The sequence below is a fragment of the Cervus elaphus genome, chromosome 30, assembly GCF_910594005.1.
Source record: "Cervus elaphus chromosome 30, mCerEla1.1, whole genome shotgun sequence".
NCBI classification, from domain to species: domain Eukaryota; kingdom Metazoa; phylum Chordata; class Mammalia; order Artiodactyla; family Cervidae; genus Cervus; species Cervus elaphus.
The window spans coordinates 84102939-84129172 of NC_057844.1; the positions used below are offsets into that span (position 1 = coordinate 84102939).

The 26234-nt window shown below is 58.8% G+C and overlaps 1 protein-coding gene across 1 annotated transcript in view; it reads left to right on the forward strand.

Annotated features, from left to right (window-relative positions):
* Window positions 1–26234, forward strand: part of COL4A2 (collagen type IV alpha 2 chain) — a 162189-nt gene that overhangs the window by 129841 nt on the left and 6114 nt on the right. Inside the window, exons 21-41 of the mRNA XM_043892466.1 lie at window positions 472–564; window positions 791–948; window positions 3987–4059; window positions 4145–4251; window positions 5258–5459; window positions 5833–5892; window positions 7622–7678; window positions 8386–8493; window positions 10752–10973; window positions 12502–12663; window positions 13294–13464; window positions 14160–14303; window positions 15828–15950; window positions 16163–16344; window positions 17043–17106; window positions 17297–17371; window positions 20182–20289; window positions 20880–20987; window positions 21461–21532; window positions 22952–23077; window positions 25665–25781. Coding sequence (XP_043748401.1) covers window positions 472–564; window positions 791–948; window positions 3987–4059; window positions 4145–4251; window positions 5258–5459; window positions 5833–5892; window positions 7622–7678; window positions 8386–8493; window positions 10752–10973; window positions 12502–12663; window positions 13294–13464; window positions 14160–14303; window positions 15828–15950; window positions 16163–16344; window positions 17043–17106; window positions 17297–17371; window positions 20182–20289; window positions 20880–20987; window positions 21461–21532; window positions 22952–23077; window positions 25665–25781 — 2532 coding nt within the window. The remainder of the gene's footprint in view (window positions 1–471; window positions 565–790; window positions 949–3986; window positions 4060–4144; window positions 4252–5257; window positions 5460–5832; window positions 5893–7621; window positions 7679–8385; window positions 8494–10751; window positions 10974–12501; window positions 12664–13293; window positions 13465–14159; window positions 14304–15827; window positions 15951–16162; window positions 16345–17042; window positions 17107–17296; window positions 17372–20181; window positions 20290–20879; window positions 20988–21460; window positions 21533–22951; window positions 23078–25664; window positions 25782–26234) is intronic.

Consider the following 26234-nt stretch of genomic DNA (forward strand, 5'->3'; position numbering starts at 1 on the left):
AGGGTGGAAGCCCCTGGGGCTTGCGGGGAGGGGCGTGCCCACGTGCACCTGTTCCAGGCCGGGGGCAGAGAAGGGAGGAGTTCCCCTTAACACCTTTCATGGTTTGGTTTTGCTCTGGGTCTTTGTCTTTCTGGGAACCAGAGGTTGTGGTGATCTCAAGTCTTTAACACACAAGTAAAATACATGATTAAAAAAAAAAATCAAAACTCCTCTTTGGACTCCACGTGTCTGAAAAGTAAAGGTGTCTATTTGTAGACTTTAATGGAAAAACTGAAATCACAGGTGTTCGCGTGTCTTCTAGCCCTGGAAGCAGTGGCCACAAAGAGGAAGTCTTTCTGAGAGCTCCTGGGCTGGAGTTGGGCGGGGGGTGGTCGTCTGTTGGGAGATAAGGCTGTAAACCTTCCCTCGCAGGAAGCAGGCGGCAGGCCCTGGGCTGAGCTGACGTGCCGTCCTTGTGGGTCTTCCCCTCAGGTTTCCTGTTCGGCCTGAAAGGAGCAAGAGGAAGTGGGGGCTTCCCTGGCTCCGCCGGGTTCCCCGGGGCTCGCGGACAGAAAGGATGGAAAGGTGAGGCAGGCCGGGGTGAGGGGGTGCGACAGCCCACCCCCCGCTGGTTCTGAGACGACGCTGAGACCCCCAGCCCCGCTCCCCACCCCAGGGGTGTGAGGACCGGAGTGGGCGCGTCCTGCAGCGCGGCCCTCCCAGCCCAGCCCCTGCCCCTGCAGAGCCCCAGGAGGGTGTACCTGTGTGTCTCGAATAAACAGCACGGCGCCCCGTCTCCCCCACATTGCAGGTGACGCCGGCGACTGTAAATGTGCAGACCAGTTCATCAGGGGGCCTCCGGGGCTGCCAGGACCCAAGGGCTTTGCAGGCACCAACGGGCAGCCTGGCAGTAAAGGCAGCCAAGGAGACCCCGGCCAGCACGGCCTCCCCGGCTTCCCCGGGTTCAAGGTGAGAGACCCGCTCTGCCACGAGACCGACAAGGCGACCTTGACCCCTGACCCCACGCCCCGCCTGCCCGGCTTTCATTTACTGAATCACACACGTTAGACCAGCAGCACTTACGCACCCAGGGCACCATTCAAAAAAAGCTGCATATTGCCAGAGACGCTTAAATCTTTTCCTGGTGGGAACGTGAAGTGGGGCAGCTGTTGTGGAAAACAGCTTGATGCTTCATCAAAAGGTCAAACGTAGAGGTGTCACGTGACCCGGAAAGTCCCCTACTAAGTACAGACCCAGGAGACTGAAAGCAGGTGTCCACACCAAAACTTGCACTTTGCCGTTCACGGCGGCATTCACGCACTAGCTGGAAAGCGGAAACAGCCCCGGTGCCCGTAAGCGCTAAATGGATGGAGCAGACGTGGCGTCCCCACCTGGTGCAACGTCGTTCATTCATCCAGAGGCGTGAAGTGCTGGCACGCGCTGCAGCGGGTGCCCTCAGGAACGCTGCGCTAGTTAGGCCTGACCCGGTAGGACAGGTGTTACATGACACCACCCCTGTGAAGGGTCCAGAACAGGGCTCTCCAGGCAGAAAGTAGGTTGGTGGTTGCCAAGGGTTGGAAGGGCGGACAGTGGAAGTGACTGATTCTTTTTGGGGTGATGAAAATGGCCTGGAATTAGGTAATAGTGACAGTTGCAGAACTTTGTGAAAATACTAAAAAAAAACCCACCCTGAATTATATGCTTTAAAATAATTAATCTTATGTGAGTTATATCTCAAAAAAAGAAGCCTGTCTGTACTTAAGATTCCGTGTTTTATGAAGGCTCCCTTCACTCCATAAGAAGCGAGACGTCCAAGTAAATCATGAATGTACTTGGGATGAATGTGTGGAGTTTTCTGCCTGTGGATTCCAGCTAAATGGGCCTCGTTTCACACCCTAAGAAAAGATGGTCTGGAGTAGGTCTTTCTCTGTGGCAGGTTTTAACCCACTAATGATTTCAAAGCAAAGTTCAGGGGGAGACAAACTATTTTTTATTTATTTTTTACTTAAAAAGAGAACTGCGGGACATCTGTACAGTGGAACATCTAGCATTTTGTATATTCAGCAGTAGAGGAATGTTTGCTCAGGACCCCTGGCCAAGGATGCTTAGAACCACCTGGCGAGGTTTCAGGATGCAGGCAGCGTGTAGCCCCTCAAGCTGCGCGTGCAGAGGATCATTACTCAAACTGCTTCGTACTGAGGGAGCTTTGCCGGTGAAAATGAGGTCTAAAGCCCCTCTCTGCTCCATTCTCTGGGACTTCCCAGAAGACAGATGCTTTTATCCAACTGGACGTAGTAGGTGCTACATTTCCTGCTAGTTTAAAAATGACATCATCTCCAAATCCTGGCTAAGCATGTAGAAGTTGCTCAAGTATTCAGAAAAAGCATGCATGGTGCGAATCCAAACTGAGGAACGGCGGAACTGGTAGGACGTTCGATTCTTTGTAAAGTGATGGAGCATTCCGAGAAGCCAGGGGGATCTCATGTTGTGCACATGGAATGTCTAAAATCTTCCAAGAGCGTGTGCTTCCCCGGCTGTGTGGCATGCATACCCACAGCACCTGCATTCAGACGTCTCAGGTATTGTCACTAACTTGTGTTCGGCTCTTTGCGACCCAGGGACTGTAGCCCGCCAGGCTCCTCTGTCCATGGGCTTCTCCAGGCAAGGATACTGGAGTGGGTTGCCATGCCCTCCTCCGGGGGATCTTCCCGACCCCGGGAATGAACCCGCGTCTCCTGCACTGCAGGCAGATTCTTTACCACCGAGCCACATCTTGCATTTGATTGTATGCTTGTGTATCTGCAGCAGGAATGCCTCAGACAGATTTTTTGTGGTTTAGTATCTATACTGATAGGATCTGCCAGAGCACCGCAAATATGGAAGTCGGTTAGTAAATGAACCCGTGCATCCATCCAGTTACCCAGAACCTCTGAGTCATGCCCTGCCTCTGTGGGAGACTTTGTTCTAGATACAGAGAGAATGTCACCCTTTTCTGCAAAGGAACAAAATCGATAAATCAAGCATCTGTGGACTTCTTAAGGAGAAAAGAACATTTCGTTTGAAACATTCCATTTAATTAAACCAATACTTAAAGCTCCCATGTTCTTGCAAATACCAGCAACCAAGACTTGCCCGAAACTAGCAAGTCATGCACATCAAAATGCACCCTGTGGCTTCCCTGGTGGTCAAGGAGCTAAGGCTCCGCACTAGCAGCGCGGGGGGCCAAGGTTCCATCCCTGGTCAGGGAACTAGGCCCCACGTGCCACAACTGAGAGTTCTGGCGTGCTGAAACTAACTAATAAATAATTTTTTTAATGCATCCTGAAATGTTCATCTGCTCATTTCTGCTCACTGAAAGACCTAAACTAGATTTTACAGCTTTAAGTGTGAATGTCCCCAACTTGAGTTGTCTCTAAAGTATGATTTTTTTTTCCAACCTTGATTTTAGTTAGGAAGACAAGCTATAGATTAAATACTCTTCTTGTTCAATATTGAATGATCTCAAACATCGTTCATACCTGGCGGCTTACTATTTGCCCAGATTCTACAAAATTGTAGTTGAGTTAGCAGCCTTGAAGTCATGGTAGAGGATCGCTTCTCCAAAGTTAAAGAGTTTGTGACTGCGGATGGTGTTTCTGCAGCCCTGGGCTGGGCTCTGAGAGTCTGCCTTCCTGACAAGCTCCCGGGGAGGCCGGAGTTGCCCACCTGCGGACCACACATTGAGCAGCAAGGTTCTTACTTTCTGCATCCAGCCATGTGTGGCTACGTCCCTTAAGTTTTAGCTACTTAAAATTTTACGGTCAGTATCTGAGTTCCACCGGCCCCGCTCAAGTGCCCTGTGGCCATTGGTGGTTGGTGGCCGTGGCACTGGGCAACCGGGACAGACGTGTCCGGCTCTGGGCTTGATGCCAGGTAAAGGCCCTCAAGTCATAGGAATGGGAATCGTTGTCTTCTCGGAGGCCCCGGACAGGGTGGATAAAGAAGGAACTGTGTGTTTGTTTCCACAGGGAGCCCCTGGTAACGTCGGTCCTCCTGGGCCCAAAGGGATGAAGGGAGACTCCAGGACCATCACAACCAAAGGTCAGTCTCTGTGGGCGGCAGGTCCAAGACCCGTCGCCCCCTGTTGGCCCTGGAAGGGTAGACTCACACCGTTCTCCTCCGCCAGGTGAGCGGGGCCAGCCCGGCGTCCCAGGCGTGCCAGGGCTGAAGGGTGGTGACGGCATCCCAGGACCGCCCGGGCTCGATGGGTTCCACGGGCTCCCGGGCCCTCCCGTGAGTACCTCGGGGGTGGTGGGGGGAGCGGAGAGGGGTCTCAGCCCTCACCCCCATCAGCCACGTTCTTACACAACTGAGCATCGGAGGTGCTGACCAACCCGACATCCTCCAGCTCAATCTGTCCTCTTTTGATGAGCAGGAATCATAGTTTTTAAGGGAACAGTGAGTGCGGTTGAAGCCAAGCCCAGAGTGAACATTTGAAAGAAAAAGAGGAAATAAACATTCCTCCTGCTGTAATGTAGCCTGAGAGACCTACCCCCTCTGCCAACCGAATATTCCTAGATGGAGGGGGGAACACTTTTTCGAGAATTGCTTATAAAACACACAACTTTGTTTTCACAACACACGCACACCTGTGTTGCAAGAGAGTGTGTGTGATAGAGGCAGAGCCCCCAGTCTCCTTTCTGCGGGAAGACGGAGGGCAGATGGCGAGGGGCCGGTGGCCGTGAACACCAGAGTCCTCTGCCCCACTCCAAGCTCGCCCCAGCCCGCGGAGCGGAGTGAACTGGATGTGGTGGAGCTCTCTGCCCCCCAGCTTCCGCTTTGCTGGTCCCACCATCTCTCCTTATTCTAACAAGCTCGCTGCTCTTTCTCGTCCAAAGATTTCCTCCTGTTTACCACTGCACTGCCCCTTGGGAATAGGAGACCGGTCACAGGTGCTAAGTCCTAAAGATAAAATAATGTGTTCCTGCCCCGATTAGCCAGATCTCTGCATAACTGCTCTCTCGAAGAATTCCTCCTGAGATTGAAGGTCCAAGCAGAGCTTGGAAAAGAAAAATACTCAAACAGATTCCCATCCTCTAGAGTCTTGTTCATGGCTGTCGTGACATCTGTCCTTTGTTTCTGTGACCTGGCCAGACTGTGACCGGGGTTCCTGTTCATCCCTGCTGTCTTCTGCCCCATGTCCATAGCATGGAATTCCGGGGTTGAGGCGGCGGGCCTGGCAAGATGGCTGTCTCTGAGGTTTCCACGTGTTGTAAGAGATGTTCCTGATTTCTCACAGGGCGATGGCATCAAAGGCCCCCCAGGGGATGCAGGCCAACCAGGAGCCCCCGGCACGAAGGGCCTTCCAGGGGAGAGGGGCCCCCCAGGACTGGGCCTGCCAGGCCCCAAAGGCGAGCGCGGCTTCCCCGGCGATGCTGGATTGCCCGGACCACCAGGCTTCCGGGGGCCTCCTGGCCTCCCCGGCGCTCCGGGACAGATCGGTACGCGGGCCCAGGCTTGCCTCTTTCACAGTCGTGAGACACTGTTTGTGCTTCCACACCTGCCGCTCTTCCCCAGCGGTGTGTGAAAGGGGCGGGGCCGGGGCGGTCACACGAGGCACTGCGCTGCTCCATCAGTCCTCAGCATCACGCGCGCCACCCGGCCTCGGGGTTTTCCAGACCCAGCACGGGCTCTCACCCCAGCTGGACGTACAGAGGCGGAGCACCGAAGCTCGGAAACGGGCCTCCAGTGCCCTGCCCACCCCAGCCTCCCCACCAGCACGCACCCGCATGCACACGTGTGCACACACGGATAAGCCAGGCTCTCTCCACTGTTGCACAATCGCCTCACCCTGCCGCTACGTCTCTCCCCCAGATTGTGACTCGGGTGTGAAAAGGCCCATCGGAGCAGACGGACAGGAGACCATCCAGCCAGGTACTGTCACGACAGGACCCTTAGAAACAGTTAACGGAGTTTGTGCTCATGGAGAGCGGCCGGGGGTCCCGCCGGGGGCGCGGAGCTGCCGTCAGAGTAGAAACACGTGCGGACTGGCCTGAGAACCCCGGGTAGGGCCAGGGGATGACCACGTGTCACCAAGCTGTCCCCACAGTACGAAGCCTCTGTTTACAGGGTTGGTCAGACTCCACGGATACAAGCTTTCTCACCTAGAGTATGCGTCTGTATGTCTGTGAAGGTCAGCTGTGCATTATGTACCCGTTAAACAGGGTGAGGATCAGGTCCACGTGTGAGAAGACTGGTCCAGCCGTGAATGAATGTTTGAGAGAGCAGGGCCGATGGGTACAGAGAGGATGCCCGGTGACCTTGGCGCTGTGGAGGGAAGGGGGCAGTCCAGAAGCTGACCCGGCTGCCATCAGATGGGCAAAGCCTCCAGCCGGGGGGGCCTAGAAACTGCAGGGGGGAGTTAGAAACCAGTGGGGGGGCCTAGAAACTGCGGGGGGAGTTAGAAACCAGTGGGGGGGGGCTAGAAACTGTGGGGGGAGTTAGAAACCAGTGGGGGGGGCCTAGAAACTGTGAGGGGAGTTAGAAACCAGTGGGGGGGGCCTAGAAACTGTGGGGGGAGTTAGAAACCAGTGGGGGGGGCATAGAAACTGCGGGGGCAGCCAGACAGAGGGGTGAGTCCAGGGGGGTGCCCGGTCAGGAGTTGAAGAGCAGAGCACAGAGGGTGAGGTTTTCAGAGTCGAAGAAGCTAGCAGGCCATCTGAATGTCGGGGCAGCGGAGCCTCACCTGTGGGAGTTGAGGTCTGGGGCTGACTCTCAGGATGCAGGCCAGGGTTGGAGAAGGGCCTCTGGACCTTCGGGCCCTGCCTCGAGTTGTGCGGGTGGGTCAGGCACTCGGGCCAGCCTGCAGAGCGGGAACAGCAACCCCGGAGCTTCCAGAGGTCTGGCCAGTCTCGCAGCTGCAGGAAGGCCCTGGGGGTGCGTCTCTGCAGGCTGGAGGCCCGGCCCCCTGAAGACGTCCAGGGTCCTTTCTTTTGATGACCTGGGCTGGCCATCTGGGTACCTTGAACCACTCCTGTGGCAGAGGAGCCCACAGCCCCTCTCTGGCCGTCAGTGGGGCCAAAGCAGGAGCCCTGCCGGATCCCAGGCCGACGGACAAAGGGCCTCTCGAAGCGCTGCCCCTGCACAGGTTCCCAGCCTGACAAAACACCCCTGCCTGGGGTCCCCAGCCAGAGGGGGTCCCCAGCCGGAGGCGGCCACCAGCGGGTTTCGTCCTGCACAAACCCAGCGGCAAGTTGTAGCCGGTTCTGAACGTAATCAAAGTCACAGAGCGTCTTTCAAAGTCTTCCTCCATCCCCGGTGGAAACTTCCAAAGAAAGAAAGGTGTCCACACTGGCTGACATGCATGGGGGACCCAGATGAACGAGGCTGACTTGCCCTGATAAGGGGGACCCCTCCTCTGCCAGCACGGCCCCCGTTAGCCTCCGATGGGACTTCCTTCATTTGCATTTCATATTAACATTATGATTGCGTTACACAGTGAAATTAAAGTTACATCAACATCAAGATTAATTGAATCATCAGATCACACTGATCGTTAAATGGTAGCAGGTTTTCATGGCCGATGCTCTTGACCTTAGCAACGTCTGACGCCGTGAGGCTGGGTGTGGACAGTGGTTAAAACGGCCCTCTTCTCTCTTGGCAGGTTGTGTTGGAGGACCCAAGGGATCCCCAGGCCAGCCAGGTCTCCCCGGCCCCCCAGGTAATGGGAAAGCCCTTCCCGCCCTGCTCGGAGCATCCCCACCTTCCCCCTCTCTGGCCCTCCTTCTCCGCCCCGGTGACACCCCTGCCCAACGTCCAGGGTTCTTGGTACAGTACCGCACACTGGCCGCTTCTGCGGGAGGCTGACTTGCGCTCATCGCTGCGGGAAATTGAGTGGTGACTGACACCTAGCCGAAGCCCAAGCCTGTGGTCCACACGGCTCTCCATGACCCTCCCTGCCCGAGCCCTGGGGAGGCCTGTCCGCTGTGGGCCCCACACAGGCACCAAGGCTGCTGCCCCCAGAGTGGTGACCACTCCCGGGGGGTGGGTTCAGAGACAGTTTTCAGCGGGCCCGGGGGAAGCAGAGCCCAGAAGGTACACCCGTCAGGTGAGAGGAGAGGGGCGTGAACAGCCCTCAGCTTCTGGTGTAGACCGACATTCTGGTGTATGTAGACCTACATTTCTGGTGTAGCTCGACATTCCATTGCTGGTCCACACTGACCCTCAGTTGCTGGTGGAGACCCATACTTAGCCCTGCCAGCTGCCAGGGGTGCTGTTTCTGGGCTGATGTGCCCCGGGCTCATCACTTCCCTGTTTCCTAAGAGACCGTGTGAGGTCAGGGGCTGGCCTTGACCCCCTCTGTCCCTCTCCTGCTGGGGTCTCCGCATGCAGCTCTGACGGGTGTCTGGGTCTCTCTGGGTCATTTAGGTGCCAAAGGCCTCAGAGGAGTTCCAGGATTTTCAGGAGCCGATGGAGTGCCAGGGCTCAAGGGTCTCCCGGGAGATCCGGGTCGAGAGGGATTCCCAGGACCCCCAGGTGAGTCGGGGTGGGGCGCCGCTCGGCCCCGTAGGTTCGGGGAAGGACTGTGTGTACCATCTGGGTGCCCCAGCTCCGCTGTCTTAACATTTAGAAACTGCCAACACATGCTCAGTGGCAATTTTTGCTCATCCTTGGGAAATTAAAAAGTGTCTCCCTTTTCATCACTGATGTTTTGTGGAAGAAGCTTGTAGATCTTGTGTGAGGAAAAAAAAGACAGGTAGGCAGAAAGGTTTTTCTCTGGTGGGTATGAGGCATTCTAAGGACACGTAAACTTACCCTCTGAGCCCTCATCATCAATATCTGATCTGCTGATCGCTCACTGAATACCACGCAAAGAACACCTGTGTTTTGCTGTTCACGGCGTTGCCCGTCTGCACTGCAGTTTACAGCTTGTCTGAGTCAGCAGTTCAAACCCTTTCATCTACATTTGACCCAGCAAAGCATCATGGGAGCCATTTAGTGAAAAAGCTTAAGCCCTTTAGCTGTACATGGAGGGAAATGAGCATGTTTCCAGTAATGAACGGTGGGCAGAAGTTGGCAGCACCTGCCTTCGTGTCCACACACCCTGGAAAACGACCCCAGACACAGGTGTCCCTTTGGGGTCCCGGCTCGGAGGGGCCGCGGGAGCCCAACTGTGTTCCCTGGTGCGCAGAGGGCCAGACACTGGGGAATCGTGTTATCTGAACAAAGCTGTAGGTGGCTTCACTGAGGCCCCCCCAAGCCAAACATCCGCTGCAGGATCCCGGCCACATACTCTGCTGGACTCCCTGGAATCTCTCTCGCCGCCCCACACTGGTGAAACATCGAAGCTCTCCTGCTGCTAGAAAGTCCTCGGTGGGAATGAAACCCAGCAGGTCTCCGCTGGTTGTTCCTCAAGTCAGTGGTTCTGCTCCGTAACCACGCCTCACCCACAAGGGGAAACAGTGGCCACATGCCCAATAGACATCTCGCAAGTGGGCAGACCTGACCCCAGGAATGCAAACATTTCTTTTTATGACTTAATATCCGTGGCCGCAGAGATCTCCCATCCTTCTGTGACTGCCCTCCAGCTTGTCAATTTTCCTTTCAACCGAGCTCCAGGAACTAAAGAGAACATTCCGGATGTCTGGACTCACACAGAACAGTGGATTCCTTACATGCAGACCCTTAGCAAGTGTTTTCAGCAAAGAACAGCTGAATTGTGCCCCTTCCCTGTCCTGCACTCAGCCAATTGGTCTAATCCTAAACTTACAATTCAGCATCAGTCCCCGATAGACCTTCTTCCTGGAGTCGGTGTTCCAGGCCATGGGGACCGTTGCAAACCTGGATCTCGTTGCCTTTCATGTTGTGTTGCTCCATGATTTGCAGAACTAGGAGGCTTGCTCCCTGTGTCTTTTATCAAGGCCTTGGAGAGAAGCAAAGGGAAGTGTTTCCACCAGTACACCGGGGGATCGGGCGGTATCGTTTTGCCGCCCACCTGGGATGTTGAGAAGTTACAGCTTTGTCCCTTGGGTGACAGCACGTGTACTGAAGTGATGGGTGAATCATTTTGAGAGGATGCTAATTCGTTTTTCTTTTTTCACAAATGATAGCATTTTATTATAGTAAAAGCATCCATCCCAAATACATGATTTTGTAAACACTGGTAGGTGAACAAGTGCAACTTTAAATGTAAATACAAAGCAAAGAGGAAAAACCTACAAGCATTTTGCCTTTAAGAGAAAATGTCACATTCTCCTGCAGAGGTGATCCCACCCCAGCACGAATGTGGCTTCATCTCCCATAAAGGCATCGTAGCATCAACCTATAGGATGGTTAGCATGCTAGTATGTTAATACTTTCTTGCCTTGAAAACGAAGGGGGTTTAGGAATCATAGTCTGTGTGCCCAGCCGAGCAGGCTTAAACTGCAGGATCTAGCCCGCAAGTCAGATGCGCCCTCATCAGACTGGAGGAGGGCACGGTGCCTGAGAAAGCCTGTTCCTCATCCACAGCTGCCCACGGGTGTCCACAAGCTCCCTGTTCACAACCGCAGACCCACGAGTGCCGAGGGCTTCAGTCCAGGGAGCGCTGACCCGGCCGCCCCCGGTCCACCGTGGCTACCACGCAGGGCTGGGGTCAGACTCGGGGAGGCAGGAGGACACCCCTGGGAGCCGTGTGGGTTTGAGACCAGAGACGCCGTGGGCGCTCGAGCCGACCCCCCACAGCAGACCCCCGCTATCTCCAGTCTTTCTGATGCTGACCTCTGCTTATGGGCATGCCCTGTGCTTCCTTTCAGGGTTCATGGGACCCCGCGGCTCCAAAGGTGCAGTGGGCCCCCCCGGCCTGGATGGACTCCCTGGCACCTCCGGCCTGCCGGGGCCAGTCGGGCCCCCAGGAGACAGGGGCCTTCCTGGAGAAGTGCTGGGGGCCCAGCCCGGGCCCCGGGGAGACTCCGGACTGCCTGGACGCCCCGGACTGAAGGGCCCTCCCGGAGAGAGAGGCGCGCCTGGCTTCAGGGGTGAGTCACGGAGGCAGAGGAGGGGGGCGCAGGGCCACTGCTCCGAGGCTCCTGGCGGGGGCGGGGTCGAGGATCTCTCCTGGGGGCTGGGGAGGAGCCCAGGACCGCACGCGGGCCCGTGGGTCTCCGTCCTGCTTGTCCTCCTTTGTTCCGGCCTTCCTTCGGAACGTTCTAGAGCAGTGATCACCGTGCTGTGTACCGCAGGGGTCCCCAGCCGTTTGGGCACCAGGGGCCGGTTTCGTGGAAACAGTTCCTCCGTGGATGGGGAGGGGGGTGGGAGTAATGGGGAGCAGCAGGTGAAGCCTCGCCCGCCGGCCACGCACCTCGAGCTGTGTGGTCCGGGCCCCCCCGGCCACGGACTTGCGCTGGTCCCAGGTGGGCAGGAGCCAGGGTGGGGGCCCGCCGCTGCAGGGCGGGTGCAGTTGGTGTGAAGAAGCCAGGGCTGGGCCGAGCTCAGACAGGGCTTGGGAGGAAGACAGATGGTCTGGCACGCAGCTCAAGGTGTGGGTGCAAAGCGGCAGGGTGCCCATTGACTGGTGTGTGAACAGGTGCCCAAAGCTTTGCGTGTCCAGTTTATGTGAAACGGGCCCTGAGAGCCCAGCACGCAGACTCCTGTGGGCTTGTGTTGCTGGAGGGGGTGGGGTGACCACCAGGCCGTTTGGGGTCTCCATCAGAGAGGCGTCAGCCGTTAGGTTATCAGCTGTGCTGTCCTTGGCCCAGCGTCCGAGCCCAGGCTGACCACGGCTGCCTCCAGGGTGTGGGACATGATGTGCCCCCTGCAACGGCCTCCAGACCAGTGGGCGTCCTTCACGAGCAGCACTGAGGGTTCTCGACAGGCAGACGGATGCCCGACCGTCAGGAGTCTGTGCCCGCCCATCCTGCCGCAATCAGAGTATAAAGTCTTTGCCTGAGCTCTTTTACCGAAGGAGGCCTGTGATCGATTTTTTAAATGTAGGTGTTTCCCACGGACTTCAAAAAGTCTGAGCGAAACCGCAGGAAACAGCGAGTGTGTGGAGGATTCCCACGTTCAGCGTCACCTTGATGAATTGCTGGTTTAGGCAGAGGACTCTGCTTGGTCAAAGCTCTGGCTTCCGAAGCATCAGTTTGGGGGAACTGTTTCCACGTCTGTTCGACCACCCCTGGCAGCAGCAGCGGGTGGACCAGGATGTTACACAGCCATTTAATGTGCTTGTCAAGAGCATTTTAAAATGTGGCCAAATGCTCAAAATGTAACATCAAGTGAGAAAAGCTAGATGACAACTGCGCTTGAAGTGAGATGTCAGTTCCGCAAATACCTCTTGTACGTCTAGTCATGGGAACTAAGGCTGGAAGGAAATAAAGCAGGATGGTGGTGACTGTCTCTGAGGGAGGGCGTGAGCTCCTTCCATCTTGTCCTTATGCTTCTCTGTGTTTTCCTGAGTCCTTACCACCCAGAAAGCCTGTTCTTACAGGACAGCTCTGAGGAGGAGCTGTCCCCTGCAGTGAGCTGCTTGGGGCTGACCTCACGGTCTCGTCTCCCCTCCCACAGGAAGCCAGGGCATGCCAGGGATGCCGGGCCAGAAGGGCCAGCCAGGTTCCCCCGGACTCTCAGGCCAGCCGGGACTGCCAGGGCCGCCAGGACTGCATGGCTTCCCAGGAGCGCCTGGTCGGGAGGGGCCCTTGGGGCCCCTGGGCGCCCCCGGCTTTGAAGGTAAGGACCCCCGCTCCTGCCTAGTGGAGGCGGGGCTTGGGTGTGCCCTAGGGAGCCCCCCCTGCAGAGCCACCGGGGCTCTGAAAGCACTGCACACAGCCCAGCTCGGGACAGCAGTTCATCCTTCCGCAGTCGGAGGCTGGAAGCCCACGGTCACGGTGGCCGCAGGGCTGTTCCCTCCCAGGCCCCTCTCTGTGGTGTGCGGACGGCTGGCTTCTCCCCACGCCCCCACGGGGTCACCTCTGCCTGCCCGCATCCTCATCTCTTCTTTCTATAAGGACACCCGTCATCCTTGCTTAGGGCCATCCTCGCGACCGCATTTAATTAACCTCAGCCCCCTCTCTAAAGGCCGGCTCTGAATACCCTCGCGTCCCGCGGTCTGGGGCTGGGACATGCGTGTTCTGTAGGGACACAGTTCAGCCGTAACAGGTTCAGGACACTCATGTCAGCAGACAGGAGGATGCACCGCTCACCCCTGGACACTCGGCTCTGAGGTCACACTTCCCAGCGTCCTTCCCAGTCGTTTTTCTGACCAAAAGCTTTTATAACCAAGGTCTCCAAGGTATCGTGAGAGAAGTTCTCTCTGTGCGGCCAGCTCATCCTGTCCTATGTCCCTCCCCCTCCTGACAGGTCTGCCTGGAGACAGAGGGGAGCCAGGGGACACCGGCGTGCCTGGCCCCGTGGGCATGAAGGGCGAGTCTGGGGACAGAGGTGACCCTGGCCAGCAGGGAGCGAGAGGTCACCCCGGAAGCCCCGGATTTAAAGGCGTGTCTGGAATGCCTGGTGCCCCGGGACTGAAAGGTGCGTGCAGAGCGTGACCGGGGACCTGCCTGGGGGCGGGGGGCCACCCCGCGGGGTTGGGGGGCCACCTTGCGGGGGGGTGGGGGGGTGCCCGCCTTGCCGTCCCTGGCGGCTCTGGGCCCTGGGGACTGCAGACGCTGCCCAGGCTGGCTGTAACCACTGTGCCCAGTGTGTGAACTTACCATGGTGAGGGGATGGTGTCTGAGGAGCAGGCCTTACTATCTGCGAGGGGGACTCCTCCGGGAGACGGGGTTCAGGTCCGGAGGCTGCTGAACAGAAACCAACCCAAAGAGAAGCGCTTGGTCCCCGGCCTAGATCTCCCTGCCCTAGCGTGAGGCGGGGCCCTCTGGCCCGCGGCTGAGGCGGGGACACCAGCTCTGTTCTCCGGCCTCTGCAGTGTTGGCACCACGCTGACCCCCGGGGCCTCTTTCTAACCTGGCAGAAAACCGCGGAGCGGTGACTTCCGGTTTCCTCCTGTCTGTCCCTTGCATTGGCCTTGCGTCTGGTCCCCAAGGGCCCACAGGCTGACTCTGCCCTCACGGCACAGACGGTCTCCTTAGCAAGTGCTGAGAAACCCTACTGAGAAACCTTACTGAGGTTGAGAGTCTCAGCGTCTCCTCACGCAAGTCACAGTGGGGCTGCCACTGCGCCGACCATCTGTGCCTAACCCAGCGCTTTTCTTGTTCTCTCTGTAGGGGCCAGGGGCTCCCCCGGGATGGACGGCTTCGAAGGCATGCTTGGCCTCAAGGGCAGACCCGGGCTCCCGGGAATCAAAGGAGAGGCAGGGTTCTTTGGAATTCCGGGGCTGAAGGGCCTGGCTGGTGAGCCAGGTGTGAAAGGTATGTGACCTCTTAGCCAGACTGAGACTCACTCTCAGAGGGGCCGACACTGCTCAGAACAGCGTCCCAGGAACCCACACTGTAGACACCATTACAGAAGAAACTAGTTCCAGGAACTTGGTCCCTGCCGCAGCACACTGGCCGTGCATTAAGGGAGTGCCCCTAGCCGAGGGACACTTGAGAACCAAACTGAGCCGGCTTTAAGAACCAAAGCATCCTGAGAAATGCACCCGTGTATATTCTGAAGGGCAGGAAGCACCTTTGGTGAAAGAGGGACATGGCAGACCAGGTGGACAGATCCACTCCATGCCAAGAGGTGGTGACCCCCAGGAGCAAGGCTGGACCAAGCCCCGGGCCCACCCCAGGGGGGAGACAGTGACCCCCAGGAGCGAGGCTGGACCAAGCCCCGGGCCCACCCCAGTGGGGAGACAGTGACCCCAGGATCGAGGCTGGACCAAGCCCCGGGCCCACCCCAGTGGGGAGACGGTGACCCCCAGGAGTGAGGCTGGACCAAGCCCCGGGCCCACCCCAGTGGGGAGATGGTGACCCCAGGATCGAGGCTGGACCAAGCCCTGGGCCCACCCCAGTGGGGAGATGGTGACCCCAGGATCGAGGCTGGACCAAGCCCTGGGCCCACCCCAGTGGGGAGATGGTGACCCCCAGGAGCGAGGCTGGACCAAGCCCCAGGCCCCACCCTGCGGGAGGCACGTGTTGAGGAAGAATGTTCCCAGCAAGCTGTGTTTCCATGACGTTTGTTCAGACACCCTTGTTCTGAAAGTGTCATCACTGTCTCTAAAAATACTGAATTGTGGATGGGGGTACAAAGACCTGGGACCTCAGACCCCGCTGGGGGGAATCTCACCTGGTGCACCCAGGGTGGAGAAGCCGGTGTCTTAGGAAGGTAAACACAGTTACCCGGCAAATCCGCTCATGGGTGCGCACTCCTGGATGTGAGCTGAAAACAGGTCCACACAGAAACTCGTGTGCAAATTTCATGGCAGAATGCTTCACACAATAGCCCCAGCCAGAAACAGCTCAGACATCTGTCACGGATAAAGAAAACATGATATAGCTATATGGAGGAATACTATTCAGCAAAGGAAAAGGATTAGGCCCTGACACATACTACAGCATGGATGAAGCTGGAGAGCGTTAGGTCACACATTACCTGCTTCCGTTTGTTGAAATGTCCGGAACAGGCCAATCCACAGAGACAGGAAGGGGGTCAGCGATTTCAGTTGCTGAGAGAGGGGAGACAGAGGCGGAGACTGCTTGTGGGCGCAGAGTTCTCGGGGGGTAGAGATGTTCTGAAGTCAGCGGGGTGGGGAGGACGGGGTTTCCCATCACCTGGGTCCCCAGCTCGCAGTCTCCGGGGAGCCGTGCCACCCACGGCTCAGCCCAGTAGGACGCGGGCTCCGCAGAAAGGAAGGCAGGAAGGCCAACGCGGCCGAGTGGCCTTCCCGACGTGGGTTCTAACACCTGCTCTGGGGGTCCAGGTGGTGACCACACTCTGTTCCCTTCCAGGCAGCCGAGGAGACCCTGGGCCCCCAGGACCGCCCCCCATCATCCTGCCAGGAATGAAAGACATCAAAGGAGAGAAGGGAGACGAAGGCCCCATGGGACTGAAAGGGTACCTGGGCCTGAAAGGTGAGACCCCACCCAACCTCGGAGCTGGCGGCCTGGGGTCCCCTGCCTGCCTGGCCCCGATCCGTCTGAGCGTGCAGCAGAGGCACCCCTGTGCCCACATCCACGCTCTGCAGCCCTCCCGACACCTGAGGTCTGCCTGAGGGGCTGGGGTGGTTGGTGGAGGCTGGCGGGCAGAGCAGGGTCCTCAGAATGTCACACCCCTCTTCCTGCAGGCCTTCCCGGAATGCCAGGCATCCCTGGGCTGTCGGGAATCCCGGGGCTGCCTGGGAGACCTGGTCACGTCAAAGGAGTCAAAGGAGACATTGGCATCCCCGGCGTGCCTGGCTCCCCAGGGTTCCCCGGCGTGCCTGGCTCCCCCGGAATCATGGGGTTCCAAGGCTTCACTGGCAGTAGGGTAAGTGGACACCTCCTGGGAGTGCCTGTCCCCAAGGTCTGCTGGCCCAAGTGCTGTGGTCCACAACACGGGGCTGACAGGTCCAGGGAGGGTCAGCCAACCAAGCTGACATCTCACTTCACTTAGGAGCTGAATCTCTCTGGGAAAATCTCTGATCCTCTCTTTGCCTCCCCTGTCAAATGTGGGGAGATAAGAGGACCCGCCTCGCAGGGCCGCTCTGAGGCTGCAGTGGGCTCCTGAGATGGGATCCGACACATTTGCCCAGGTCAGCCTGGCAGAGGGCAGGGTGCAGTCCTCATCATCCCCACCGCCGTCACTGTGTCACTGACGTTATCAACTGCAGTAAAACCGCCACTGTTGGGGCTTGCCTGATGGTCTCGTGGTGGAGACTCTGCCTTGCTCTGCAGGGGCTGTGGGTTTTGATCCCTGGTCGGGGAACCAAGAGCCCACACGCCGGGCAGGGTGTGACCAAGAAGAAAACTGACATTGTCACTACTTTGCAGTTCAGTAAGAACAAGTGTGCAGACCATCTACTGTTAGGATATTACACTGGGAAACTTGAGGACTTTTCTACAAAATGGTGGCGTAAAGACACCTTGAGAACTGGTTTTAGCACAATAGCTGGGTACGCTCACCGTTCAAAACTGCAGACCTCATGAACGGCCTATAAGATGGTTTCCTGTTTGACTTTGCTCCAGGGTGACAAGGGCGCTCCCGGGACAGCAGGCCTCTTCGGCGAGGTGGGCCCCACCGGTGACTTCGGTGAGTGTTGCTGGGGAAAAAACGGGCCACCCCCGAGCCAGAGCGCCCTGGGCAGCGTGGGGACATCGGGTCCACGGGCGTTCTTAGTCGTTTAGAAGCAAATCATTGGTATTCAGACTGTAGCACCATAGAAGTTGCAAAAGTAGCCGCAGGAGACCTGATCTCAGCCATCTCTTCTTGCACCTGGCAGGCGACATCGGAGACACGATAGATCTACCCGGGAGCCCGGGCCTGAAGGGGGAACGGGGCACGACCGGAGCACCAGGTACCCGAGCCACCCGCACCCCCGTCCTCCGCGGCCCTGCCGCTCCGCTGCAGTCGCTCGCGAGCTGGCCTGCACACCTAGTGAGCCCCCAGACCACGTCGTAGGGCTGGTCTGAGGTCTCCAAGCCCAACGTGCAAGGAAGAGGGGGATTCTTTATTATGTTGAGTGTGAGGATGTCGGGAAACCTGTGTCTCCCTGAAAGGGAGACAGCGAGAAGCAGCACTCGGTGGTGGGAGGAGCTGCAGCCTCTAAAATGCGGCGCGTGAGCCTGGGCTCCTGGGATGATGATGCACAAAGCCGGTGATGCAATGACCGGAGCCCCTGCAAGCAGTGAAGGGTCTAGAGGAAAAGGAAGTGGGAGTCAGCCCCCTCTGCTGAGTAAGACAGCAAGGAAGGCAACCCCCCCCCAGCCTGTGGACGTCAGGGGCTCACGCCCCCTCTGTAAGCATCACTGAAGTTCAAGGTCAGAATTCCTGCCGGTGGTCACATCCCAAGGGACTTGGACTAGATGCTCCTTCCTGGGTTTCCATTTCAGGAGACCCCCACGCCCCCTGGCCAAGTGCTCCTAGGAATGCTTAGGGTGGAGGAGTCTGTTTGCATGATTGACCAACGAAGAGGATGCTGAGCTGGTTCTTTAATGAGAATGAGCTTCAGGATGGGAAGGGCTTTCAGTCTAGCTGGGGTCAGATCCTAAGTGACACTTAGGGCCAGGTAGCCTTGCCTACGAGCTCCTCTGGGCTCCTGCGGATCCATCTTTTGGTCTCCCAATGGCTCTCGTCCCAGATACAGGATGCCTCAGGCTGGCTGGATCTCCCATCCAAAATAATTAATCAGCATCCCAGAAACACCAAAACGTGTGGCCCAGAATCTAAGTCTGCCAATGAGCAGCTTTGCCCAAGGAGTTCATTTAAAGGGCAGATTCCAGGCATGATCCAGACCTGAGAGGCTCAAACATCTCCTGTTTGACTAACTCCCCAGATTCCCCAGCACCGCATGCATCAACAAGCGCTCAGATGAGGGATCCACCACTCAGATGAGGGATCTGCTGTTCAGATGAAGGATCTGCTGCTCAGATGAGGGATCCGCCGCTCAGATGAGGGATCTGCTTCTCAGATGAGGGATCCACCTCTCAGATGAGGGATCCGCCGCTCAGATGAGGGATCCGCCGCTCAGATGAGGGATCTGCCTCTCAGATGAGGGATCCGCCTCTCAGATGAGGGATCCGCCGCTCAGATGAGGGATCCGCCGCTCAGATGAGGGATCTGCCACTCAGATGAGGGATCTGCCTCTCAGATGAGCCATCTGCTGCCACCCACCGAGGCACCAAACGCTGTGGCTCAGGGCACCCACGGCACCTGTTAGCTGACCATTTCTGAGGCCAGGAATTCAGGAACAGGGTGGTTCTCATGAGACTCCCATCATGAGATCGGCAGGGCTGCCTCACCTGAAGGCTGGACTGGGCTGGACCATCCAGGGCCAGGTGGTCTTGGCGGGAGGGCCTCTCCCGGGGCTGCTCAGTGTCCTCACGACGTGGCAGGGGCTTCCTCCAAAGCGGGAACAGAGGGGGAGCGGTGACGCGTGTGTGGCCTGGGCTCGAGGCGACACGGTGTCCTGGCGTCACGCAGTCCAGCACTCAGGGTGGGAGTGGCCGCACAAAGGTGTGCGTGCTGGGGCGGGACCCCTGGGTGCCTGGAGGCTGCAGACCACAGGCGCAGCGCAGGAATCAGGCGGAAAATCAGGCTGCGGAAGGGACACGTCGAGATCTGCGTCCCCACTCACAAGGGGAGCACCCCCGGGGGGGCGGGCGCATCCTTTTCCAAGACCCCTGACCCCACGAGCCTTTATCCATGCCACTGACCCCACGAGCTTTTACCCGCACCCCTGAACCCCACAAGCCTTTACCCGCACCCCTGACCCCGTGAGCCTTCACCCGCACCCCTGACCCCGTGAGCCTTCACCTGCACCCCTGACCCCATGAGCCTTCACCCGCACCCCTGACCCCACGAGCCTTCACCCGCACCCCTGACCCCGTGAGCCTTCACCCACACCCCTGACCCCGTGAGCCTTTACCCGCACCCCTGACCCCGTGAGCCTTTACCCTCACCCCTGACCCCACGAGCTTTTACCCACACCCCTGAACCCATGAGCCTTCACCCACACCCCTGACCCCATGAGCCTTCACCCACACCCCTGACCCCGTGAGCCTTCACCCGCACCCCTGACCCCGTGAGCCTTCACCCGCACCCCTGACCCCATGAGCCTTTACCCACACCCCTGACCCCATGAGCTTTCACCCGCACCCCTGAACCTCATCAGCCTTTACCCACACACCCCTGACCCCACGAGCCTTTACCCGCACCCCTGACCCCACGAGCTTTTACCCGCACCCCTGACCCCACGAGTCTTTACCCGCACCCCTGACCCCACGAGCCTTTACCCGCACCCCTGACCCCACGAGCCTTTACCCACACACCCCTGACCCCACGAGCTTTTACCCGCACCCCTGACCCCACGAGTCTTTACCTGCACCCCTGACCCCATGAGCCTTAACCCGCACCCCTGACCCCACAAGCTTTTACCTGCACCCCTGAACCTCATCAGCCTTTACCCTCACCCCTGACCCCATGAGCCTTTACCTGCACCCCTGAACCCCATGAGCCTTTACCTGCACCCCTGAACCTCATCAGCCTTTACCCACACCACTGAACCCCATGAGCCTTTACCTGCACCCCTGAATTCCACATACCTTGAGCCCCAACTGCACGCCAGCTGTGGTTTGATTGTTCCAAGCAGCACGTCTGTGGTTACAGGTCTAAAGGGATTCTTCGGCCAGAAAGGAGCTGAGGGTGATGTCGGCTTTCCAGGGATCACCGGCCTGGCCGGAGTCCAAGGCCCTCCTGGATTTAAAGGGCAAACAGGTAAGGTCCGGCAGTCACACTGCCCTCCTGGGCGGGGCTGAATGGTGCAACTGAGCCCACGGTCTCCGGGGGCCCAGAACAAGGCCGGCCAGTTCTGCCTGCCCGGCTGTCCCCTGCAGTCACAGCTGGGAGCGTCCCCCCGCGTGTCCATCCCCACATCCACACAGCCCGGCTGTGCCGGACGCGCGGGGCTGACGGCCGCGTCTGTGTGGCTGCCGTCTGTCTCTCCGTAAGTGCTCAGACAGTTCCTGCGACGGCCCCCTTTCGGCGTCTGAGCTGCAGAGTTTGTCAGAGGGCCCGAGTTACAAGAGTGAATTCCTTTTGTGCTTTTTCTTGCTACTGTTGTGCTCGCCCGGCATTTGTGACCGCAGGGAGGCTGACCCTCGAAGGGTCTCTGGGCTCTGCCCAGGCTCCCGTGTGGGCCCGAGAGAGAGACTCTGCCCACAAACTCTTCGGTATGGCCAGGCTGTGCTCACACCACCACGGCTACGTGGAGGGGACGCCGGTCCTCACCCACACAGCCCCTTAGCTGGGGCCCAGGGCGCCTCGGGGTGCCTGCCTGCCCCCTGAAGGATGTGTCTGTCCCCCAGGCTTTCCAGGACTCACAGGGCTCCAGGGGCCTCAGGGAGACCCAGGACGGGCCGGAGCGCCCGGCACCAAGGGAGACTCCGGCTGGCCGGGGAACCCAGGCTTACCAGGTAAGACGAACCCCGCTCGGGCTGCGAGGAGTCTGTGAAAAGAGTCCAGGAAGACCGTTTATAAGTTAATGTTTCTCTCGGGCGACCCGGAAGCGACTGACTGACGCGTCCCAGTATTTGCTGAACTGCTCCCCAGTTGTCCCGCCTCTGGACACACCAGGGGTCTCCCTGGGGGCGCAGATGGTAACTAGTCCGCCTGCAATGCAGGAGACCCAGGTTCCATCCCTGGATGGGGAAGATCCCCTGGAGAAGGACATGGCAGTCCACTCCAGTATTCTCGCCTGCAGAATCCCATGGACAGAGAGGAGCCTGCTGGGCTACAAGTCCACGGGGTCGCAAAGAGTCGGACATGACTGAGCGACCAACACGGAACAGGCTGGGCGGACGACCGTCCCGTAGCAAATTGAAGCATCTGGCTGCGCTGGGGGTCTTGCTCTGCTCTCCCGAGAACTAACCCTGAGGGTCCCCCACAGGTCTGCCCGGCCTCCGAGGCATCGGCGGATTGCACGGCTTGCCAGGCAGCAAAGGCTTCCCGGGATCCCCAGGTAGGCAGCCCCAAGGCTGCGCCCAGCCGTGGGGGGCCCCTGGGGGGCCATCGGGGACTTGGGGTGGTGGGGGGCTCAGAGAGCTGGGCGGCCCGTCCCTGAGGTCTCAGGGGCTCGGTTCCGCCGGCTGCTGCACAGACCAGGGGGCCTAAGCAGCAACGGGAGCTCCTCACAGCTCTGAGCCTGGAGGTCCGGGGTCAGAGTGGGAGTGCCAGCATGGGGGTCTGGGCAAGGATCGTGTTCTTGGCTCCGCTCTGTCCTGACGTGGCAGACATGAGCTCTCTGGAGTCTCTTCTTGTCGGGGGCCCACCCTGGAGGCCTCCTCTAACCCCGATCACCTCTCCAAGGCCCTCCATCAGATCCCACCATGTGGGGCCTTAGGAATCAACACGTGGGTTTGGGTTCAGACAAGACAATTCCACTCACAGTGGTGGTTGGTGTGCAGGGGGCAGGTGGGGGCTGCCCAAAGGAGACACAAAATCCATCATCTCCGAAAGCCAGTGACAGTGTGAGGTTTGCATGGCTCCCCGCTTCTGTGACCTCTGAGCACCATCGCGTGGGGCTCTGTTCCTCAAAGGGAATGGAATCCCTTTGCTGCTTTAAGCTTCCTTTTTACGCTTGGATATGCAAAACTCTTGGCCACTTCCCAGACATTTCTTTATTTTAAATTTAGCTCCTTTCATCTTAAATCTTAATACTCGGTCATCACTACATTTTTAAAATGTGTTCACTGGACTAGTAATATTTGTAAACTATGCGATTAATATATTGTTTAAGCTTTTATTGTTTTCAGGTTATAAAAATTACTTATGTTGAGTGGAGAAAAGCTTTAAAAAATACACTCTAACAGAAGAAAAACAAATCACACATAGTTCTACCACTGCTTTTAGATTACTCTCTTTATAGCTGTTTTATATCATCAAGAGTTCATCTGTCTATGGTAAATTTGGGTGTGTGTCATTGTATATAAATTTGCACACTCATCCTTCAATTAAGGTTTTCAATGCCAGTTTAAATGCCCAAGTTATGTGGCTCTTTCCTGCCACCCACTGATTTGAGTTCCTGATGGGCGAGCAGAGCAGGTTTTAAACAGCGCTTCCCTTTTACACCTCAGATGTAGCATCCGGAGCCCCAGCTAGGAGCCTGGGGCCCCGGGCAGGTCCCAGCTCAGGACCATCTGCATCTCGGGATCCGAGCCTTTTCTGAAGGGCCTCTGAGATCCCCGCTATGAAGTGAAGGGCTCGGCTTCGATCCCCAGGGTCCCTTCTGAGTCTCAGGCTCGGGGGCGTCAAGGCTGCTAGGAGGCTGCGGTCTCCAGGCTGTCGCGGGCTGCTCTTGTTTCCGAGTCTCCCCCTTCCTCTCATGAGAACGGACTCTGCCTGGTCCAGACACTGACGTCATTTGTTCACCCGGCTGCAGGTGCGGACCTCCATGGGGACCTGGGATTCCCAGGTCCTGCCGGGGACAGGGGTGACCCAGGAGAGGCCAACACCCTTCCAGGCCCCACGGGAGCCCCAGGACAGAAGGGCGAGCGTGGAGTCCCAGGTGAGGCCTCCACCCCAGCACCACCGTCTGCACCCCCAGAACCAACTGTGATGCCCATGAGTCTGAGAGATGAGCTGTCAGAGCAGGCCGGGTGCCGACTTGTCTGTTGCAAACCTCCCACTGGTGTTCCACGGTTCATATACCCCATCCCAGTCGTATTCCATCAGGGTTAACTGTTGACCGCCCCCTCCCGTGGAGGAAGGGTAAGATCACACTGCCTCCCCGTGGAGCCCCCGCAAGGCACCGGGTGAGGGGCTCTGCCCATCACGTGCATACAGCAGTGCTGGGGAGATGATTGAGTGAGCAAAGGCATCGCAGCCCTGAGCTCTGCCCAGGTGCCGGCCTGGAGCGCGGCAGGAACAGACCAGAGAGAGGTGGTCTCAGCTGCTGGGAACAAGACCCCCGCCCAGCCCAGCCGCCGGCCGCCAGGCTGGACCTAAACTGGCAGGGGGCGTGTGGACTCGACTACACCCGGCATCTCGGAGCGGAGGGCTCCCAGCCCTGCGGCGTCCCCCAATGGGCTTTGTCCTTTCACACCTGGGCCCCCCTGCCCCCCAACTCAGCCCAGTGCCTCATCTGAGGCGGCCTGGAGCCAGGCGCTGCCGCTGGACCCGACAGGTCATCACACCTGGGCCTCCAAGACCCAGGTCTGAGCGCTGGTGCTCAGGTCAGAATTACCCCTGAAACCAGAACCATCAGCCCTCAAAGGGAAGGCAGGCCCTGAGGAGGCCAGCGACCCCAACCTCCGATGGATGGGGGGGCGGGTATCCCACAGACCCCATCATCTGATTCTCCCCCGGGATCTGTCACCTCCCCTCCACCTGCACCAAGCAGAAACCCCAGAACTCCCCGGTACGCGAGCCCCGGCCTTGATCTGAACCCCAGAACTCCCCGGTACCTGAGCCCCGGCCTTGATCTGAACCCCAGAACCCCCTGGTACCCGAGCCCCGGCCTTGATCTGAACCCCAGAACCCCCCAGTACCTGAGCCCTGGCCTTGATCTGAACCCCAGAACCCCCCGGTACCCGAGTCCCAGCCTTGATCTGAACCCCAGAACCCCTTGGTACCCAAGCCCTGGCCTTGATCTGAACCCCAGAACCCCCCAGTACCTGAGCCCTGGCCTTGATCTGAACCCCAGAACCCCCCAGGTACCCGAGTCCCAGCCTTGATCTGAACCCCAGAACCCCTTGGTACCCAAGCCCTGGCCTTGATCTGAACCCCAGAACCCCCCAGTACCCGACCCCTGGCCTTGATCTGAACCCCAGAACCCCTTGGTACCCAAGCCCCAGCCTTGATCTGAACCCCAGAACGCCCCGGTACCCGAGTCCCAGCCTTGATCTGAACCCCAGAACCCCTTGGTACCCAAGACCCAGCATTGATCTGAACCCCAGAACCCCCCAGTACCAGAGTCCCAGCCTTGATCTGAACCCCAGAACCCCCCGGTACCTGAGCCCCGGCCTTGATCTGAACCCCAGAACCCCCCAGTACCCGAGCCCTGGCCTTGATCTGAACCCCAGAACCCCCCAGTACCCGAGCCCTGGCCTTGATCTGAATCCCAGAGCCCCCCAGTACCCGAGCCCTGGCCTTGATCTGAACCCCAGAACCCCCCGGTACCCGAGCCCCAGCCTTGATCTGAACCCCAGAACCCCCAGTACCTGAGCCCCAGCCTTGATCTGAACCCCAGAACCCCCCAGTACCCAAGCCCCAGCCTTGATCTGAAGGCAGGGGAGGAGGTGGGCCAGCCAGAGGGGCCGCACCGTGAGTCCATGGGGCTGCTGGGGCTCATGCGGCCCCGCTCAGGGCTGGGGTCCAGGCCCCGTCCAGCAGCACGGGACACCTGCCCCGTAGCCCAGCCCCGGGATGCCTGCCCCGTAGCCCAGCCCCGGGACGGTCCCATCATACAGGGTTTCTTCCGGGAGGCACATCTCAGTCTTCCTAAAACTCTGGACCACACTTCAGTGTGAAGTCTGGGGGCCAATCAAAACAGCCAGGTCGCCCTCAAAAAGCATGGCCAGGCAGAAAAGGTGGCCCTAGACAGACATTAAGGGGGCCTGTTGATACCCCGAGTGGGACTCAGAGCCCCCCTCCTGCTTGTCCAGGAGCCCGCGGTGCTGCCTGGGGCCACCAGTGAGCCCCAGTGAGGAGGCGAGATGCCAGTTCAGCCGCTGTGGGCTGGGAGGATGGACCCGCCCCGGACGCTGGACGTCCAGCCAGAGCCCGGGATCCTGGGGGCGGCTCGGGTGGGACTGCAGCGGCCGTGCTGCCCACCTTGGGCCCTCCCAGCACGGGTGCTTGCTGGGCCCCCAGGGCTGCTCTCAGGCGATGCCTGCAGGGCAGGGCCAGGCGTCCCCCTCAGGTGGCCCCAGCAGCTGGCCGCTGAGCAGGTGGCGTACCAGTGAGGGCAGCCTCGCAGCAGGGCCTTGGGCCCCCGGGCAGCGGGAAGGGGCTGGCGGGCATGTGGGCAAGAGCCTGCCATGGGCACCTCTCCTCAGCGGCTCTGCTCCTGGACGGGCGAGGGCGCGGAGAAGGGGTGACCCGGGATGGAGAGCTGGGTGCTGGCGCTGATCAACTTCCGTTTCCCTCCCAAGGGGGGCGAGGCCCAATGGGGAGCCCCGGCCTTCAGGGCTTTCCAGGCATCACCCCTCCTTCCAACATCTCTGGGTCACCGGGGGACATCGGCGCGCCCGGGATCTTCGGCCTGGAAGGTGAGCGGGGCTCACACCCCATGGGCTGGAACCTCTGGGCACAGAAGCCTGGTCACTGGAGGCAGGGGACACCTCCGATCCCCCTTAAGGACATGATTCTGAGGGAGGCAGGCCAGACAGGAAAGGACAGCGCTGACTCCACTGCAGGAGGGCCCGGGAGCGTTCCCTGGCGGAATCGATGGGCTTTCCCAGGTGAAGCAGCGGTAAGGAATCCGCCTGTCAATGCAGGAGATGCAGGTTGGATCCGGGGTGGGGAACATCCCTGGAGGAAATGGCAACCCACTCCAGTATTCTTGCCTGGAGAAGCCCATGGATGGAAGAACCTGGTGGGCTACAGTCCACGGGGTCGCAAAGAGTCAGACACGACTGAGCACAGAGGAGTCCAGTCACAGAGTCAGAACATGGATGCCGGGGGCCAGCGCTGGGGCGTGGGGAGGAGAGTGCTCAGTGAGG